At 41.2% G+C, this 19,117-nt stretch overlaps 2 protein-coding genes, 4 non-coding genes and 1 pseudogene across 6 annotated transcripts in view; 2 read left to right on the top strand and 5 right to left on the bottom strand.

Annotated features, from left to right (window-relative positions):
• The window catches only part of LOC110439461 (uncharacterized), a 1,085,403-nt gene that overhangs the window by 399,685 nt on the left and 666,601 nt on the right, over positions 1 to 19,117 (top strand). The window lies entirely within an intron of this gene.
• Positions 685 to 836, top strand: LOC137494489 (U1 spliceosomal RNA; annotated as a pseudogene).
• LOC110439495 (uncharacterized) lies at positions 4,694 to 6,354 on the bottom strand. Its single transcript, XM_021475575.2, has 3 exons — positions 6,243 to 6,354; positions 5,715 to 5,881; positions 4,694 to 5,225 (listed from the first exon to the last, which is right to left on the bottom strand). Exons 1-3 carry the CDS (start codon positions 6,352 to 6,354, stop codon positions 4,776 to 4,778), a joined length of 729 nt encoding a protein of 242 aa, XP_021331250.1. The 3' UTR covers positions 4,694 to 4,775.
• trnat-agu (transfer RNA threonine (anticodon AGU)) lies at positions 10,255 to 10,328 on the bottom strand. Its single transcript has one exon. It is a non-coding gene; the product is annotated as a tRNA-Thr (tRNA).
• Positions 10,604 to 10,677, bottom strand: trnat-agu (transfer RNA threonine (anticodon AGU)). Its single transcript has one exon. It is a non-coding gene; the product is annotated as a tRNA-Thr (tRNA).
• Positions 11,189 to 11,262, bottom strand: trnat-ugu (transfer RNA threonine (anticodon UGU)). The gene has a single exon. It is a non-coding gene; the product is annotated as a tRNA-Thr (tRNA).
• Positions 12,748 to 12,819, bottom strand: trnap-cgg (transfer RNA proline (anticodon CGG)). The gene has a single exon. It is a non-coding gene; the product is annotated as a tRNA-Pro (tRNA).

Here is a 19,117-nt window from a genome sequence, read left to right as displayed (position 1 = left end):
TCTGAACCAGAGGCAATTTCGCAGCCAGCCGTCGGTGGTTTCCCGTCCCAGGAATGTAAGGTGCTTGCAGCGGGAGGTTGTTTCGTTAGCGCTTCCGCTTTCGTCAGTGAAGTTCTTTTGCGGAACGTTTGTAGATCCCCTCGTCTTCTTCAAGCTATGTCGTTTGAGCACTGTGCTGATAGGCTGACGTGAGAAAACAGGACACAAAACATACAAGGCAAGAGTGCAAAGCACGGAGCTCTAGGCAAAGGCGGTCCGAACCGCAGCAAAGCAGGAGGTCGACATGTCCAAATAGACCAAATCAGAAACTAAGCAGAGAAAAACGGCATCTGTAGAGAAAGAAAACAGATGGAGGAAAAGAAAGAAAGAACAGGAGGATCCCCTCCCCTCCCCCCATAGAGGGTCTGTTATCCCCAGGTCGAGTGCGTCCGGTGGAATCCATGTGTTGGCAGCCCCAACTGATGACAAAACACAAAGCAAGCATCTGGAGGAAGCTCAAACTCTTCATGCGTTGCCACAGTTACTAGCGAGTGGTTTGCAGGCACAGGCACGTCTGCTGCAAGTACAGCGCCGTCAGGAGACAGGGGTTGCTGGCCCATTCCCCATGCTCGGTGGCTGGGCATCACCGCCCTGGAGTACGGCCGATAGAAAACGGCGGCTGCCATTTGCGCCGCCCGGCAACTCATACTTACCTGGCAGGGGAGATACCATGATCAAGAAGGTGGTTCACCCAGGGCGAGGCTTGGCCATTGCACTCCGGCCACGCTGACCCCTGCGAATGGCGATCGACCTGTACGGCGTGCAAATTTCATTTTAGATCTGTAGGCAATTACAGCACCTGATTGGTTGATTGAGTTTCAGCAAACCATGAATGAACTGCTTTTGCGAGTGAACAACCCCCATGGTGATGTCATCAAAACAAATAGTAGTAACTGTCAGGACACGTTGCATATGCTGTGGTGCTTTTGAAATTAAAGCAAACAACCCTAACTGTGCATAAAAGTGAACCATGAAATGATCATTTAATAAGTTTGTTATTAAAATTTAAGTTGCTTTTTAAATTAAATTACTTTTTATGGTTCACTCAAAATCCCCATAAACCTCAACAAATGGAATATATAAATTAATATATGTAATATCAGTTCTATAAATAAAATATTCATATGTAATAGTAGTAATTAAAGGTCAAACTTTTTTATAAATGCATAATGTTTAGTAGAATTATTCTTAAATATTAAAAAAAATATTTGTTTGTATAACAAAAAATGGAAATATTTAGCATCTGTTCTATTATATTATACAGATATACCATCATATTTCTAATAGCAGTAATATAATTACATAAAATGAATAATAATCCCTTACTTTGTTACTGGGTAAGTATTTTAATTATAGTAACTAACTACTTTGTAACAAATTACGACAGTTCTATTTTGAGAGTGTAATGGCATAGGATATTTGAATAATGTACTGTTTTTGTATTTGTGTGTTGCAGGTGGAGCTTGATGTTGGAATGTGGTTTAAGGATGAATCCACTGGCATCCCATCTGACGGCAACAGGATAAGCTGTCATCGACTCCAGAGCTGGACTTGGAAAAACACAGAGGAGCAATAGACTTTTCAGAGCGCCTGTACCAGAGGTTACTATTAAAATCTACTGCATATTATTGTCATAGACTCAGATAATGATTCTAAATTAAATTCAAAATCAGAAGATTTAGTCAATTTTTAAAAACCAATGAAGTCCTTCCAACACATACAAAAAAAAACACGAGATTGTATTTTATTATCCAAATTTATTAAAAGTGCAAAAGAAAAGTTCTAAACATATTGTTAGACCTGCCTGACATAAAAAAATGTATACTATAGATATACTTTGTACATAATAAAAAACACATTACTATTACAATCATTAGTTTTAATATTACTGATAGCAGTTATAGATATAAGAATATATTTGTATACATAAAAAAATACTGCCAGGTCAAGCATTTAGATATAAAAAAAATAAAAATAAAAAATTAAATCCTCTTAAAAAAAAAACTAAGCTAACAATTAAAGTATATAAAGCAACATTAGTTATCACAAAGTAATAATTAAAGTACTTTAAATAACATAATTTTATATTTTTTATTACTAAAATTTTATAATAAATAAATAATTAAATAAAATAATTATATTAAAGTACTTTAAATAACATTATGATAATATATACTTAATAAACATAAATAAATACATAAATAAATAAATAAATAAATAAATAAATAAATAAAAACAAGAAAACAATTAAAGAAATACTGTAAACTGTAAAACAATAAACTGTTAATATAACATACATTTCTGGAACAAAACAGTGTTACAACAATCAACAAATTAGTGTAAAACATTGTAAACTTAAACAGTCAAATGTTAATATAAAATTTGTTTCTACAACAATCAACAAATTAGTGCAAACTGTAAAAAAAAAAAAAAGCTTAACTTTTGTAAATTAACAATAAGTTACAATCTACAAATTAGTATAAAACGATGTATACTCTGAAACAGTCAACTGTTAATATTGCGAACATTTGTGCAACAATAAGTGTAAAAAACAGTCAACAAATTAGTGCAAACCGTAAAAACCTGTAAACTTTTAAAAAATCAACTGTTATTATAACATACATTTTTGCATCAATACCAGTGTTACAACAATCAACAGATTAGTGTAAAACACTGTAAACTTTCAAACAACCAACTGTTATTATAACATATCCATTTTTGCAACAATAATACTGTTACAAGTCAAGAACTATGAACCGCAACATGGATAGAGGTCCAGTTAGACAGACTCGGAGGCCTGAGACTGAGAGCCCAAGAGAACGTCCACAGCCCTTTTAAAGTCTTCAAAACAGTCAAACGTCTGCCCAGCAAGGTTTGTGGACGTGGAGGCTTTGGAGCTCTCACAGTAGCTCTTCTTTCTGTATTTCTTGTGGCCTTGAGTTGGTTGGCCACACAGAGCACAGATGTAAACCTTCACTGAGGTTGGATGTCCAGAGCCACTGAGTTCTGCCTTTTTCCTCTTGTAGACTGTTGATCTTGAGGGCAACATTAGCGGAGTGGATGCCTGCGGCAAGGAAACAGCGGGAGGTGCAGTCAGCGGAGTGTGTGTGTGCCGGAGTCCTGCGGGCATCGAATGGGCCGGCGCAGGAACTGGTTGAGCAAGAGCAGAGGGAGGGACAGGTAAGATTTGCGGGAACCTTTGCTTCAACTTTCGGGTGCCGGCCAGAGAAGTGGTGATGGGATACTGCACTGCAGGCCGGCTGGTATGGGGTCTTTCCTCTGGAAGCTCCTCAGCGGGGGGCTGGCTGGTGCTGGAGACGCTCTGGTGACGACGGAGGACAGACAGACCCTGGTCGGTGACGTTTGTGGCTGACAGTGCCTCCTGCCTCCTGATGAACTCGCTCACGCACTTTGAATTTATTTTCAGGATGGGAATCCCGAGTTTGCTGAGCTGATCATCGTCCACCGTCACTCTCTGCTGCACACGCTGGTACAGTTTAGTGATCTGCTGTTTCAGCGGTGACCCTTTAGCTTTTCCTCCAACACCAGGATGAAGCCACAGCTGTTTGACCAGGCAGTACATCAGCCGGTTCTTTCTGGAGTCCACCAAGTGTGCGGCTGAGTACCGCTTGCTGAACTTGAGCTTCTGCACCAGGGACGCCTCAGTCGGATCTCCACTGGTGCGGCCAAACAGAGCATTGCCCCAGCGTGCAGAGTAGAGGCTGTCGAATTGTTGGATGCTGCGGTCATGGAGGTCAAGCTTGTTCCAGGCGCTGATGACCTTTTGCCTGGTCGACTCATTTAAGGCAAGTTTTCCTTCCTCCAGGGCGATCTCAACAAGGACTTTACACAGATCCTCTACGTGCTGGTACCCAGGCAGATGATTGGGACCGCACACGTCCTCCATACAGGGGTCAAATTCAGCAGTCACTGCCTGATCGGTGAGGCACAGACGGTTCCTCAGAGGAGTCAGGCTGTCCCTCTCGCGGTCTGAGGAGTAGCCCACATCATCACCTTTCTCCTGCGGCTCTTCCTCTTCCCCAGCAGGAACATCTTCGTCCTCATCCTCATCTGCCTGAAGTGTCTCTCTAGTCTGAGCGTAATGATCAGGAGCACTGAAGGGCTCTGAGGAATGGGAAAACAGGTACTCCAGACCAATGCGCTCATCACCAGCAGGAACCGGAGGCCTGTAGTTTGCCTCCTCCACCTCCCCAAATAGCTCCTGGCACCTTTAGTTTAGGCGATGGACCAGAGGAGACATGTACACCATATGTTTCCTCCCTTTCCGCCCTTGGACGCTGGCTGACTCCCTGTTAGAGTTCCAGCGTGCGATGCCAGCCAGCAGAGAGACTTGAAACGGGATGGCAGCACAGTGGGGTCCAGGGATCATGTCAGGCAGAAAGGAATGAAAGCCCTCCAGACTGTTGCTTCCTCTCACCGTACTGTACCGCGCAAGACGAACACCGTTACGGGTCACATACTTGGTGATGGTGTACATGTTCCTCCCTGGTGGATCCTGGATGCATTCAAGGTGCTTCTTCTGGTTCTCCCGGACGTCGTCGGTGGCTGAAGAGTCCTTAAACAGATGCACCTGGTTCTCATCCATCCCTGCGGCTCCCTTTAGGAGATCAATGGTGCACTGCACGCACGCACATGTTTCCTGTGCACCAACTGTGATCCTCCTGACGTAATGGCTGAGGTCATATTTACTGACACGCAGCTCGATGATCTGGCTGTCAGTCAGGGAGGCATAGTTGGTTGGGTGACCGGCACGTATCGCCTGTACCGGAAGAGCCATGTCGTCTTTGTTGTAGGCAAAGACGGCAGCAGAGAGGGCAGACTTGAACAGGGCATACTTTGGATGATGATCTGTCCGTAGGGCTGCATCGAATCGATGGATCCAATGAAAGCCGTACCAGCATGCCCCTGTCCGTCCAGTCACTGAAGAGCTGCTCAACCGAGGACACGGCGTGGACGCGACAGCAGCCACGATCCACATACATGAGCTCGGGCGGTGCCTCGTCAGCTCTCCTGTACCTCTCCATGAGGCCTTCAGCCATCGGCCTCATCTTCTCCAATGACTCCTCACAGGTGAGAACAGATATGAGGATCTGCCCGTGCTCGTTGGCCACATTGGTACACCACTCTGCAGTGCCTTTTCCATCGCCGGAGAGTTTCTTGCAGATCTGATAACAAATACAACACAAACAGATTTAAACATTTTTGTATTTTGTATTTTTTTTTCTGCACCAGACCAAGAAAGCAATAGTCACTAATATTCAGAAATGAATTAATAATGTGTTTTTGCATTGCAGCTCATTAGATTTCGGATGCAGAGCATGCAAGAGGAAACCTGAAGTGAAGAAAACGACACACAAAGAGGTAGGTAAGTATGATTAATAATCTGGTGCGTGTGATGGTGACAAATTTTAAAGCACTAGTAACCCATATTAGATATTAATTTATTGATAATTATTTATTATTAAACAATTAATAATACTTTACTTATCAATTGTCATTTATAATTAATGATTAAAATGTCCCATGATGCAAAAGTGGACAATAATATTTTAAGGATAAAATCTCTCTGATAAAGGATTTCCTGAAAGAATAACAGTAAAAAGGTTTAGCAATACGTTTACAAACTGACTTTTTTTCCATTGTGTTAAATTTACCTTCTTGGTGGAGTCGTACTTCAGGACTTGCCCAAATGTGGACATAATCTGAGTACGGTAGTCCTCGATGTTATCTGCCTCTGAGATAAGGAACGCCTTTCTCATCAGTCTGGCAGATGGCGGCTCTCTCCGTGCTGGTGGTCGCTGGAACTGCTGGCACAAACTCCCTAAAAGCAGAGAAAACAGACACTTTGCTGCTTAATCTTTGAATAAATGCTCAAAAGGATAGGAATTTAAAAATAATAATTCTGTCATCATTTGCTGATCCTTTTAATGATTTTAAACCATTATGGGTTTCTTTTAAACACTAAACAAGATATTTAGAAAAATGTCAGAAACCTGTAACCATTGACTTCCATTGTAAAAAAACAAACAAACAAATACTTTGGAAGTCAATAGTTACAGGATTTCAGCTTTCTTCAGAATATCTTCTTTTGTGTTTAACAAAAGAGAGAATCTCATAAAGGTTTAAAACTACTCATTTCTGGGTGAACTATCCCTTAAAGAAAACAATTAACTCTGACTTACGAGTGATCTTCCCAGGTTTGTTGTACTGGCTGAGAAGAGTGGTGTACAAGTCCTTTCTCTGTAGATAGCCCTCGCAGTGGCTCTCCTGCACCTGTCTCCAAACCTTCACCATGGTGTTTCCCTCAGTGTGACCCTCATCAGGCGGATCACCTGCTTGTCCACGCCACGCCTAGAATCATAGGAGCAAGACAATCATTAGAGGATGGTGAATCTTAACTCTTTTTAAGACTCTGCATAATTTCACAATGATTTGTATTCTGCTAGAGACTCACCGTAGCGTCAAGACAGCAGGAAACACCGCTCTGTGAGCTGAACTGAGCTGATTAAGGATGCACTGATCCCATGACAGGAAACGACCAATAGTATGCTCTTCTGACTCCTTTGCAGCCTTTCTACAGGCGTTGCATGCCAGGACCTCAGTCAGCATGGAGTACCAGCCAGACATGTGGCAGATCTGTCTTACCGTGGATGAATACCCACAATGGTAGAGAAAAGCCTTCTGATTGGTGCGTGCTGGGCAATCAGACCTTGGGCACCGAAGACTGTAACGCCACACACCGACTGGTCTCCAGAAAAAAACGGAGCTGTGAAAAAAGGAGTCTGCTGAGGGGACTTTTCCTTCCACCACTCCAGGAAATTCTGGAGGGTGAAACCACATCCGGTCATCCTTCAGGACTTTCCTCCACTTTCTGTTTCCATGTTTGTCTTTATAAGACATGGCCCTCTGAAAGAGTCCCCTTTCAGCATCCTCCTTAAGCCACAGTATGTCTGCACTGGGCAGCCCATGAAGACCAGACTCCCACATCTTGTGCCAACCCTCAAATGACACCTGGTAATTAGAATAACCGAGACAAAACTGTTAAAATCAATTAAAGTTTTAGTATTAAAGTATTAATTTTTCTTATCTTCACAGAGTTCTTTGACAGTTACCTCAGAATATGCTGGGTCACTGTGTGTTGACCCACCAGATGACCTTCTAGGTTGAACATCAGAAGCTGACACAGAAGCTGATGCAGGAGCTGAAGAAGAACCCAAGGCAGAAACTGACGAGGCTGATGCAGGAGCCGATGAAGAAGAAAAGGCAGGAACTGATGAGGCTGATGCAGGAGCCGATGAAGAAGAAAAGACAGGAACTAATGAGGCTGATGCAGGAGCCTCCAATAAATAAGTTGACGCAGGAGCCTTCAACAAAGTAAGTATAATAGGTAAAACCTTTTTCATTGACATATTCATACTTTTTGCACAGTCTCCCCATCTATGCTCACAAAACTGTATTCAGGAGTATATACACCACCTAATTGTGATGTACAAACGATGAACTTACAGCAGACAGTGGAGAGTCTGAGTGGGGCTTCTGTGAAAGATCTTCACAGGAACGTTTTCTTCTCTTTGCTTCCCCGGCTCCTAAATGAGCACAGTTGTGATTATTAGAGTTGGGGTCGAGTCCACCTTTGTCGAGTCCAAGTCGAGACCAAGTCCTTAACCAGTCGAGTACAAGTCCAAGTCCGAGTCCAAAAGGGGTCGAGTCGGACTTAAGTCCGAGTCCTTAACATCCGAGTCCGAGTCGAGTCCGGCCGAGTCCAGACAGTCTTAAAACTCATTTATTAATTTTTCTTTTTGCTTAGTCCCTTATTTATCAGGGGTCGCCAAAGAACGAACTGCCAACTAGTCCAGCATATGTTTTACAGAGCGGATGCCCTTCCAGCCGCAACCCATTTACTCTCATTCACACTCACACACCACGGCCATTTTAGTAAATTAAATTCCCCTATACTGCATGTGTTTGGACTGTGAGAGAAACCGGAGCACCCAGAGGAAACCAACACACGGAGAACATGCAAACTCCACACAGAAACACTCCTGGCCCAGTCAAGACTCGAACCAGTGACCTTCTTGCTGTGGGGCAACAGTGCTAAGCATTGAGCCATGGTGCCACCTAAGTAAAAAAGTGTAAAATAATAATAATAATAATAATAATAATTAATCAAATATATTTTTCTATTAACAATTAACTGTTAAATGAAAATTTTAAACTTTTGGTACATTTTTACAAAATGCCTTGTATTTTTTGTTAGCTTGCTTCAAATTAAAATGAAAATTGGAGGATATATGTAGAATTTTTATTATTTTACAAGACTCACGCGTTTGAGATTATTCTCATGCCACTTTTTCACATTTCTTGTTTAAATTACGCTTACATTACCAAGGCGACAATGCATTTTTTTACATTAATTCCAGAAAACTCTGTTATCAGCCCCAATGTGGAAAATTAAACCATATTCATGCGGACTGACCCAGATCTGCACAGAACATAAAGGTTCAGCAAAGCGAGACCATTTGGCTTCACCGCTGTCTTAACAGGGAATCAACAGTCAGATGAATTTTGTTCTAAATAAACAAAGAGTAAATAAATAGCAGGGGCGATTAGGTGCAAAATAAAACCAGTGGGAATCAGACTGAAAAAATAGTCCAGTGCAGATTTCTAGGCACATGATCTGGGTCTATCTGTTAATGATAGGCTGAAACAGGGGTTCTCAATGTCTACATTAAAAGTTCCAAATCTGAATTTTTTTATTAAGGTCAAATATGAAACAATTGATATTACATAACTTGTTTTTAATAAACATCCATAAGATGCAGCACCATGACGCAGTGGGTAGCACAATGGCCTCACAGCAAGAAGGTTACTGATTCGAGCTGGCTTAGGGCAAAATAAACACATACTTATCTGTTCATTCAACTTTGAACTGTCTATTCTCTTAATCAATTCTTTTCAGTGAGGCCGACATCTTCTTCCATTCAAATGATCGATTTGCTGCAGTGTGTTAAAACAGGTGTGTGCGCGCGATTATCCAGCATGATCATGATTAGGTCTGGCCCAACCAATTTGGAGCCCTAGGCAAGATTTCAGGTGAATTCCAGTAAATTCCACTGCTAGTGTAGATATACTCATAAGACACTTATTAGCTTTGTCTTGGACATTCTTTCATTTTAATAAAGCAAGTGTACATTCCAAATACTTAGAAGTTTTTGCAACTCTGGAACACCTCGAAAAAATACGCAGCGATTATGCATTGTGAAACCTGCGTAAGTTTTGCAAGTGGACAAAACAAAAATTAAAACAATATGATGATGATCTTATTTTAACTAAACATGCTATGAAGCAGAAAAGAAGGATGAAGAGTCAGACAGGTAAGGAGTTCAGTCCACCAACTGGGCAGATTGAATGCGAGAGTTCGGGAAAGTGATTACTTCCCTCTTTGGGATGGAACCACGAGGCGACGTTTATTCACAGAACGCAAGTTTCTTGAGGGCATATAAATCTGCAGAAGTGAGAGCAGATAAGAGGGAGCAAAGCCAGAGGTCGCTTTGTAGGCAAACATCAGAGCTTTGAATTTGATGCGAGCAGCAACTGGCAGCCTGTGCAAACGGGTGAGTAGCGGAGTGACATGTGCTCTTTTCAATTCATTGAAGACCACTCATGCTGCTGCATTCTGGAGTAGGTGAAGGGGCGTGTTGCTTCACATGAAAATTAGTTTCAAATTCAGTTGGTCGGTGAGTAAATGAGTATGATGAATGAGAACAGACAGGCATGTGCGTATAGACATACAATGTAATGTTGTACAGTAACGTGTCATTTGTTTGTTTCAGTTGTCTTTATTTGAATGGTTTCGTGAGGATGTGATGGTGTGCTTTATCTGCCTGATTCCCTCTGAAGAGGGCGAGTTGTGTAACGCTCGATTCGGGGGACATTATGAGGGCGGGGTTTGCGTGACGTGCTGCGAGCTACTAGCGCGAGAGTGGAAACGCAACATGATTTCGGCCTCACTGCTTAACTTCCTGGGCAATTGGCCCAGCCCGATTAAATCCCCAGCCTTAGCTCACAGCCTAGAAGTCCAATGCGCTATACATTGCACCACAGAGCTTGAGTGCTCTCCTGCCTCAAGCACTGTTGCACAGAAATCACTTTTTGGTACTCTCTGGCCCATGAAAGAATGGCTAACTGCGGACAAGGCACTGCTGGGATTCAAATCCAGGATCTCCTGTTTACTAAACAGGCGCTTTGACCAACTAAGCCACAGTGCCAAATGATGTTGACATGGGCTAATTGTTTAATCGAAAAAAGAGGAAAAAAAACCTAACAACCGTAGCGCTGCATGTGTAAATGTCTGGACTTGATATATTAAAGTCCAATTGGTTAGGCATTACCACACTATGCTATATAAAGCCATCGTCCAAAGCCCTCTTGAACGAGCAGCATTCTTAAGGATTTGAGTTTTGTTAAGAAACCGACTGCAAAACATCCCGCTGCGTAAACAGTCGTAACTCTTAAGAAAAAGCAGTCCTGGAACCTGTACAATAGGCACTGCTGGGATTTGAACCCAGGTTCTCCGGTTTACTAGACAGGCGCTTTGACCAACTAAGCCACAGCACCAGACAGCCATAAACGGGGCTAATTGTTTAATCGAAAAAAGAAAAAAAAAAACATACAACGGTAGCGCTGCATGTGTGAATGTCTCGACTTGAAATATTAAAGTCCAATTGGTTACGCATTACCACACTATGCTATATAAAGCCATTGTGCAAAGACCTCTTGAACGAGCAGCGTTCTTAAGGATTTGAGTTTTGTTAAGAAACAGACTGCTAAACAGCACGCTGTGTAAACAGTCGTAACTCTTAAGAAGAAGCAATCATGGCACCAGTATATTAGGCAGTGCTGGGATTTGATCCCAGGATCTTCTGTTTACTAGACAGGCGCTTTGACCAACTAAGCCACAGCGCAAAAAAGAGGGCAAGTTGTTTCTGCACAAAGAGACAAAAAAAGACAGCAAGTCTTTAAATGGCAACCTAAGAGGTTGTTCAACTCTATTTGTTGCACAATCCATTACGCCTCAAAGCTATACAATTTCATAATTCATTTCGTTAGCTCTATAAAACAAACACTAAGGCGCTGCTGGGATTTGAACCCAGGATCTCCTGTTTACAAGACAGGCACTTTGACCAGCTAAGTAACAGCGCCACAAAAATATATTGTTAGAGACATTTGCCCAATAACAAAAATCGGAGAAGAAAAAAACCAATAGACAACAAAAATCAGCATGTCATGATGCAGAAAATGCTGACAAGATGGAAGGGGTCTTTAGGGCCTACTCACACTATGCCATCCGTACCATGCCCAGGTCCGTTTCCCGGATCGTTTGAGAAGTGTGAGTGCGCTGAATCGGGCTCAAGCACGGTTCACTTGGCCGGCCCTGGCCCAGTTGGAAGAGGTGTGCCTGAGCACGGTTCACTTGGGCTTTGGCGCGGTACGCTTGTGTGCGAGTGCAAAACGCCCCAAAGCCCGAAACTGAAAGCGAGTTGTGACTTTTAAGGGACTGTTTCATATGGATTTATTAATCATTCTTACTGTTCAGTGAACGCAAACTGCCGTCGTTTATTAAAGACACAAACTCCTCACTTCACGACAGCTGCGCGCCTTCAGCAGACCTCCTCATACCTGCAGCACGAGGGCTTTATGATTGTTTATGAACGCCAAAAGTGGGTGGGGGCGCTAGACCAATGAGCCACAAAAGCTTGAATATTTCACAAGACATCAGAAGCAGCAGAAGGTCAGAAATCCTTATTTAACAATTGAGTCAGAACATACCTTCAAAAGCTTTAGCGTTGAAGCAGGGCTTTTGCTTCATTTGGACGCCTTAAGCGTGAATCATGCCCCTAGACCAACGAGCTACTGCAAAACAGTCACTTTACATGGCAACACTATCTGCTGACAAAGCGGCATTCTCTGAAAAAGGCCACTGTGTAAGCCACAACACCCTTACAAAACAGCAGACAACTGTAAGGGCTCAACCGAAATTTGAACGTGGGATTTCTCACGGCATGATTGAGAATCATACTCCTAGACCACCAAGCCACTATGCAAGGAATGTTTTATGTGGCGACACTACCTGCTGACAAACTGAAATTCTTCGAAAGACATTTTTATGAAAGACATAATGCCCTGTAAAACACAGTACACCTGCAAGGGCTCGTCCGGGATTTAAACCCGGGACCTCGCCAGCCGAAGCAAGAATCATACCCCTAGACCAACAAGCAACTAAACTGAGAGAATTTCACATGGCGTCAGAAGCATCAGATAGTCAGAAATCTTTCTCTAATGAATCAAGGGCACCCTAAGCGAGAATCATACCCCTAGACCAACGAGCCATTGCAAAACAGCAACTTTATATGGCAACACTATCTGCTGACAAACTGGCATTCTCAGAAAAAAGGCCTCTGTGTAAGCCACAACGCCCTTACAAAACAGCAGACAACTGTAAGGGCTCAACCAAAATTTGAATCTGGGATTTCTCATGGCATGAACGAAAAATCATACTCCTAGAACATCAAGCCACTATGCAAAGGAATGTTTTATGTGGCGACACTATCTGCTGACAAACTGGAATTCTTCGAAAGACATTTTTATGAAAGAGATAATGCCCTGTAAAAGGTAGTACTCCTGAAAGGGCTCGTCCGGGAATTGAACCCGGGACCTCTCGCACCCGAAGCGAGAATCATACCCCTAGACCAACGAGCCACTAAATTAAGTGAGTTTCACATGGCGTCAGAAGCATCAGATAGTTAAAAATCTTTCTCTAACGAATCAAGGGCACCCTAATCGAGAATCATACCCCTAGACCAACGAGCCACTGCAAAACAGCCACTGCAAAAATATCTTTATATGGCAACACTATCTGCTGACAAACCGGCATTTTCAGAAAAAAGGCCTCTGTGTAAGCCACAACGCCCTTACAAAACAGCAGACAACTGTAAGAGCTCAACCGAAATTTGAATGTGGGATTTCTCACGGCATGAACGAGAATCATACTCCTCGACAACCAAGCCACTATGCAAAGGAATGTTTTATGTGCCGACATTATCTGCTGACAAACTGGAATTCTTTGAAAGACGTTTTTACGAAAGCCACAATGCCCTGTAAAACAACAGAGAAACTGCAAGGGTTCATCCAGGATTTGAACCCAGGACCTCTCACACCCTAAGCGAGAATCATACCCCTAGACCAACAAGCCACAAAAGCATGAATATTTCACAAGACATCAGAACCGACAGATGGTCAGAAATCCTTATCTAACAAACATTGAAGCAGGGCTTTTGCTTCATTTGGACCCAGAACGGTACCTCACGCACCTTATGCGAGAATGAAGCCCCTAGACCAACGAGGCACTGCAAAACAGCCACTTTACATGGCAACACTATCTGCTGACAAACCGGCATTCTCAGAAAAAAGGCCTCTGTGTAAGCCACAACGCCCTTACAAAACAGCACACAACTGTAAAGGCTCAAACGAAATTTGAATCTGGGATTTCTCACGGCATGAACGAGAATCATACTCCTCGACAACCAAGCCACTATGCAAAGGAATGTTTTATGTGCCGACATTATCTGCTGACAAACTGGAATTCTTTGAAAAACGTTTTTATGAAAGACATAATGCCTTGTAAAACAGAGAAACTGCAAGGGCTCATCCGGGATTGCAAACCAGGACCTCTCACACCCTAAGCGAGAATCATACCCCTAGACCAACGAGCCAATAAAATCTGTAATCTTCACATGGTAACAGAAGCAGACGGTCAGAAATCTTTCTCTAATGATTGAGTCAGTACATACCTTCAAAAGCTCAAACGTTGAAGCAGGGCTTGGGCTTCACTTGGACCCAGGACTTCTACTGCCCAAAAAAAGAGTCGCAGCCCCTTTTTTGCTTATAAATTGTTGTTTTTATCCAGTATTTTCAGTGAGGTAAATAGATCTTATCCATTTCACAGATTAAAGCTGCATGGCAAAACCACACATAACATTATGTAAGTGATTAGTGGAGGAGGATGGTGATAGCATCAAATAGCTATCTCAGCGCATAGTATCAGAACCACTCACTAATTTGTGTGATTGAAATAGGTCTCATTCATTTCACTGATATGAAGCTGCAAGGAAAGAAGGAAAAGGTTCCATCGAGATTTGAACTCAGATCACTGGATTCAAAGTCCAGAGTGCTAACTATTATACCATGGAATCAAAACTTAAGCAAGATGATATCTGATGCTTGCAAACTGGCGTTGAAACAGGCCTCTGTGAACACCATGATGTCCCTCAAAATAACAGACACTTTCAAGGGCTTGTCTGGGATTTGAACCTGTGAGCCCTTGCACCTAAAGCAAGAATCATACCCCTAGACCAGGGCTATTCAATTGGCGGCCTGCGGACTGAAGCCTGACCCCAAGGTAGTTTGTTTCGACCTTCCAAATAGTGTGACCAAGACATCAAAAATAAATTTAGTTCATTCGAAAAACGGATGCTATACTTATGAAGTGACGTGCGTCTGTTCAGCGCGAGCTGCAGTTAAAGGCTGCACAGAGCATGAGTCACCATAAGTGAGTGGTGCGGACAGCTGAAAACATTTGAATTTTGTAGGAAATGCCTTTTGTACAATGCACTGTAATCAATAATAGAGATGCAAAGATTAGCTGATTTCACTATTAACTGTGCTTTTTATTCGTCACAGTTAATTAATCATAAAGGATTCTTTAAGCCGCTTTTCTGTTGCACAGAAAAATTATGACAAGTTGCCAACTGTGCGCTAGTTTAAAGTTCCAAGTATGTACGAGGCTACTACGCGCACACACTGCAGCGGCCATTCCCAGATCACGTCTTTTCCACTTGCAAGTTTGCTATTTCTGAAGCGCCTCAGCTGGGCCTGAACAGGAGAGAACCCGCAGAAACAATTTGCGCGCACAAGTGGAGCAACGCGCTTGCCTTTGTCCGGGCGCACGCAGTAGAAAACATTTCATGGTGAGAGTTGTGCATGCCTTTCAGTGCAATGTAAACAAAAGATATGTTAGACGAGTCATTATTAAAATGATTATGTACGCATGAACACAGATGATAACAACAGTTAATCTAAATAGCTACTTCCCTAATATAAAGCTTGTTGTTCTAATTTACATTAGACGTGATAACCGTGAAAGCATGACTATTATTCAGACTATAATCCTACAACCAAATCTATAATGTTGCATCACTAATTGTTATGCTGCTCATAACATAACATATGAATGTGTCTGAATGTAGAAGCCTACTTCAGCAATGCATTGCTTTTGTTGTGCGAAATACAACATTGTGAATGTTTGTAAAAAAAAAAAAAAAAAAAAGTCAATTGGACAATGCAGTTGTTTTAAAATACAATATATTAACATTTTAATGTAGGAAAAGCCAACGTGGGTGTCTTTATGAGTACAAATACAGCATATGGGCACTTATATGCAGTTGTGTCATCACATCAAGAACCGGCCCCCATGACAAACAAATTGAAAAGCCCTGCCCTAGACCAACGAGCCACTGCAAAACAGCAACTTTATATGGCAACACTATCTGCTAACAAACCGGCATTCTCAGAAAAAGGCCTCTGTGTAAGCCACAACGCCCTTACAAAACAACAGACAACTGTAAGGGCTCAATTGATGGCTGGGTGGCTGTTAGGGCACAATGGATATCCATTAAAAACATGCCTGATTACTCCATATATCATGCCTACAACAGTGAGTGAAGTGTTTATTAATCCAAAACACACGTAAGCATTTGGCATACTAAAAATGCACTTCAGGGATTTGGACAAGTCAGGGGGAGCATTACTGTAGAGCCCTCAGAAGGTCAGAGCATTCTTTGTGGCATGTTGTGTGTTGCTTAACATTGCCATATGTCATGGATGTCTCTTGGACATAAATAAGGAACGTTTACAGGACTTTACAAGGTGTGAAGCTGAATTGCATGTGCCGAAGCCAATTAATCCAAATACTCAAGAAGCAGCACGAGCGAGGAGAGATCAGCTGCCAGAAGAGCTGCTTCTTTATGTGTATGCATCTAATTATCTTTTATATTACAATCTACAATCAAAAATGTTTGGCCAATCTACAATCAAAAATGTTTGGCCAATCTACAATCAAAAATGTTTGGCCTTCTTCCTCCTCCTTGCAGTCGCAAAGCTCCATGGCAGGATGGGCAACGGGAGTGTCCAGGAGCAGCAGAACTCAGTGTGGCTGATCTGGTGGAAAGAGAAGGTCTGGTGTATGAAGGAGGTGTTTCAGAAGTTGCAGGTATTTTGCGCTGAACTGCCTCAGTGAGACTTCCCACACTATCGGCGATGCGTCCAAATGGCAGCAGCAACATCTCCAAGTGGCTTGAATGAGTGTTCAAGCTCCTCAAACTGCTGGAGTGCTAGGAATGGGTGGTTCTCCTGGTTGATATTTCTACGTCAAGCTCTGAGTCTCGCCTCTCCTCTCAACCTTGATGGTTGTTCCATGTTCTCTTCTCCTCCCTTATTAAATACATACTGCTCCCGCCTACTGGGCCAGGCTGCTGAATCTTCAGCCAGCGGAGCGGCATAAAATGTAGTTAATTCACTTTTTGATTATTACTGAAAAAAAAAATTATTTAAATAAAATTTATTCATAAGAACATTGAATGCTTTGTACAAAAATGTATTTTTATTTATTTTGATTTGTTAACCATGCAATACATTGTATGCCCACCTCTAAACCACCAAACACCCCAATGCTTTCAGCACTGAGAGTAGAGGCAGTGATGTCCTCCTGCTGGTGTAAGGTCCAAAGTGGCTGTAGGCGGTCCTCCTCCTATGGTCACTTGCTGTTTTTTTTATTAGCGGCAAGTTTTGTTTTTCCCCGTCTCCTAACATCATTGTACAATTTTTGGCATTGTACAGCCCTTCTTTTGATGTCAAAAGACGAGGACACAGTTGCCACTATCTCCTCCCAAGCCCTTTTTACCTCAGGGAGCTTTGGTGGGTTCCGGCTCATTTCGTAGATGATCTGCTTGTGCAATTTAACCTTGCGCTAATATATATATATATATATATATATATATATATATATATATATATATATATATATATATATATATATATATTTATTTATCGTCACCTTAAAATTATAAGGTTCTATCTGACATTTTTTGTCAAAATTTAGTTATTGACATATTCTTGTTAAATGACAACTTATTTAAATTATGTGATGTGTTTTTATAAGTTTACATTTAAGACTTCTTATTTAAAAAACAAAAAAGGTTTATCTACAAAGTCGAACTCTAGCTTGGCTCTATATGGTTATTTCTGTGAGCCAATCAGCATTTTTAATGTATGCACAAGGACTAATCAGGATAAGTTTTCTTTGTCATTTCGCTAGACTGCTCCATTGACAGCGGGCAACACCAGGAAGACAAAATCACATAAAATCAGAGTTGGCTTAATAATAACGCTCCACACAAAATTGAGGCGTGTGAAAAGATAATGATTTGGAAGCATTTTTTGACATTGAGATTCATTCATTTTCTTTTCAGCTTAGTCTCTTTACTAATTTGGGGTCACTACAGCGGAATGAACCACCAACTTATCCAGCATATATTTTACGCAGCAGATGCCCTTCCAACTGCAACCCATCACTGGAAAACACCCATACACACTCAATCACACACATACGCTATGGCCAATTTTAGCTTACCCAATTCTCCTGTACCGCATGTCTTTGGACTTGTGGGGGAAACCGAAGCACCCGGAGGAAACCCACAGCAAAACGGACAGTACATGCAAACTCCATACAGAAATGGCAACTGACCCAGCTGAGGCTTGAACCAGCATTTTTCTTGCTGTAAGGCAATTGTGATACCCACTGTGGCACCGCATCGCCGACATTGAGATGAAATGTTACATTTTATATTGTTGAAAAAGAGGTGAATATTAAAAAACATATATATTAAATGTGAAATATATTTATTTGTTTACATATAGTCAGTGAAAGACTTTTCAGTGTTTATTAAACTCATTTGGTCATCTTTTGTTTCTTTTAAAGTCTTAAAATTTGATATTAAGCCTTGAAGGGCAAATACTTAATTTAATTCATAAGTCATATAATTCAATAAATATAATTCAATAATTCTTATAAAGCATAAAATGTCATAAAAATTAACATATTAATTAGATAAAACTAACAATCGCACTGGAAAAAAATATTTTTCCCAGCCTTGTAAGCTCAATTTGAACAAGAACAAATATTCATCCTAAAACATGAAATAAATGTTATAGAAACGAAAATTTTACTTTCTCAAGCATCAACATATTGTTACAACAACAACTTATATACATTTTAATTGTATTTCTTGATAAGTAATGCTTCAATAAATGATCTGGTAGAGAGAACCTTATAATTCCAAGCGGAAAATGACTTTTCAGAATGAGAAGGTTCTATCTGCGTTTACTTCATTTTGCAAGTGTAAGAGAACTTTGATCATTTGCATTTAGAGAACGCTTAGGGTCTCTGTCATGTTAAAGTATGAAAGAGAACTGTTACACACATGTTGTTTGCTATATGGAATGCAAAAACTTTGAAGCTCAATATCTCAAAATCATTCCGAACGCAAATAGAAACTTATAATTCTAAGGTGACGATCTGTGAACTCTTTTCCACCGATCTAAAGGTTTTAATGATTCCCTGATTTCAGTCATTTAGGATATTTAAGTTTTCTGTATTTAATTTACAATTCCCTTTTTACAATGATTTGTGTATAACTATGTATTCCCTTATGCTATTTTACTTTAAATATATAATGAAAAAAAAAAAAAACTAAAAAATAAATGAATAAATTAAAGCTGCTAAGTTAGATATTTTTACTGATAATAATAAATTCATTTGTCACAATCAAGCCACGTCAACCCTGTCTTCCAGTGTCTGAGGGAAATTATATATATTTTATTCCTGAATTTTGAGAAATTATGACAAAAATAGTATTAATCATCTGTATTGTAAATGAGTGAT

The sequence above is a fragment of the Danio rerio genome, chromosome 4, assembly GCF_049306965.1.
Source record: "Danio rerio strain Tuebingen ecotype United States chromosome 4, GRCz12tu, whole genome shotgun sequence".
Taxonomy (NCBI): Eukaryota; Metazoa; Chordata; class Actinopteri; order Cypriniformes; family Danionidae; genus Danio; species Danio rerio.
The sequence above is the reverse complement of the archived record's forward strand: the minus strand, read 5'-3'. Positions and strand labels throughout refer to the sequence as shown.

Excerpts from the sequence above, each read along its gene's own strand:
- LOC110439495 (XM_021475575.2), bottom strand. The coding sequence starts at position 6,354 with ATGGTGAAGGTTTGGAGACAGGTGCAGGAGAGCCACTGCGAGGGCTAT. Across the intron at positions 5,882-6,242 it reads CAAACCTGGGAAGATCACTC|GGAGTTTGTGCCAGCAGTTC; the intron begins GTAAGTCAGAGT and ends CTCTGCTTTTAG. Across the intron at positions 5,226-5,714 it reads AGTACGACTCCACCAAGAAG|ATCTGCAAGAAACTCTCCGG; the intron begins GTAAATTTAACA and ends ATTTGTTATCAG.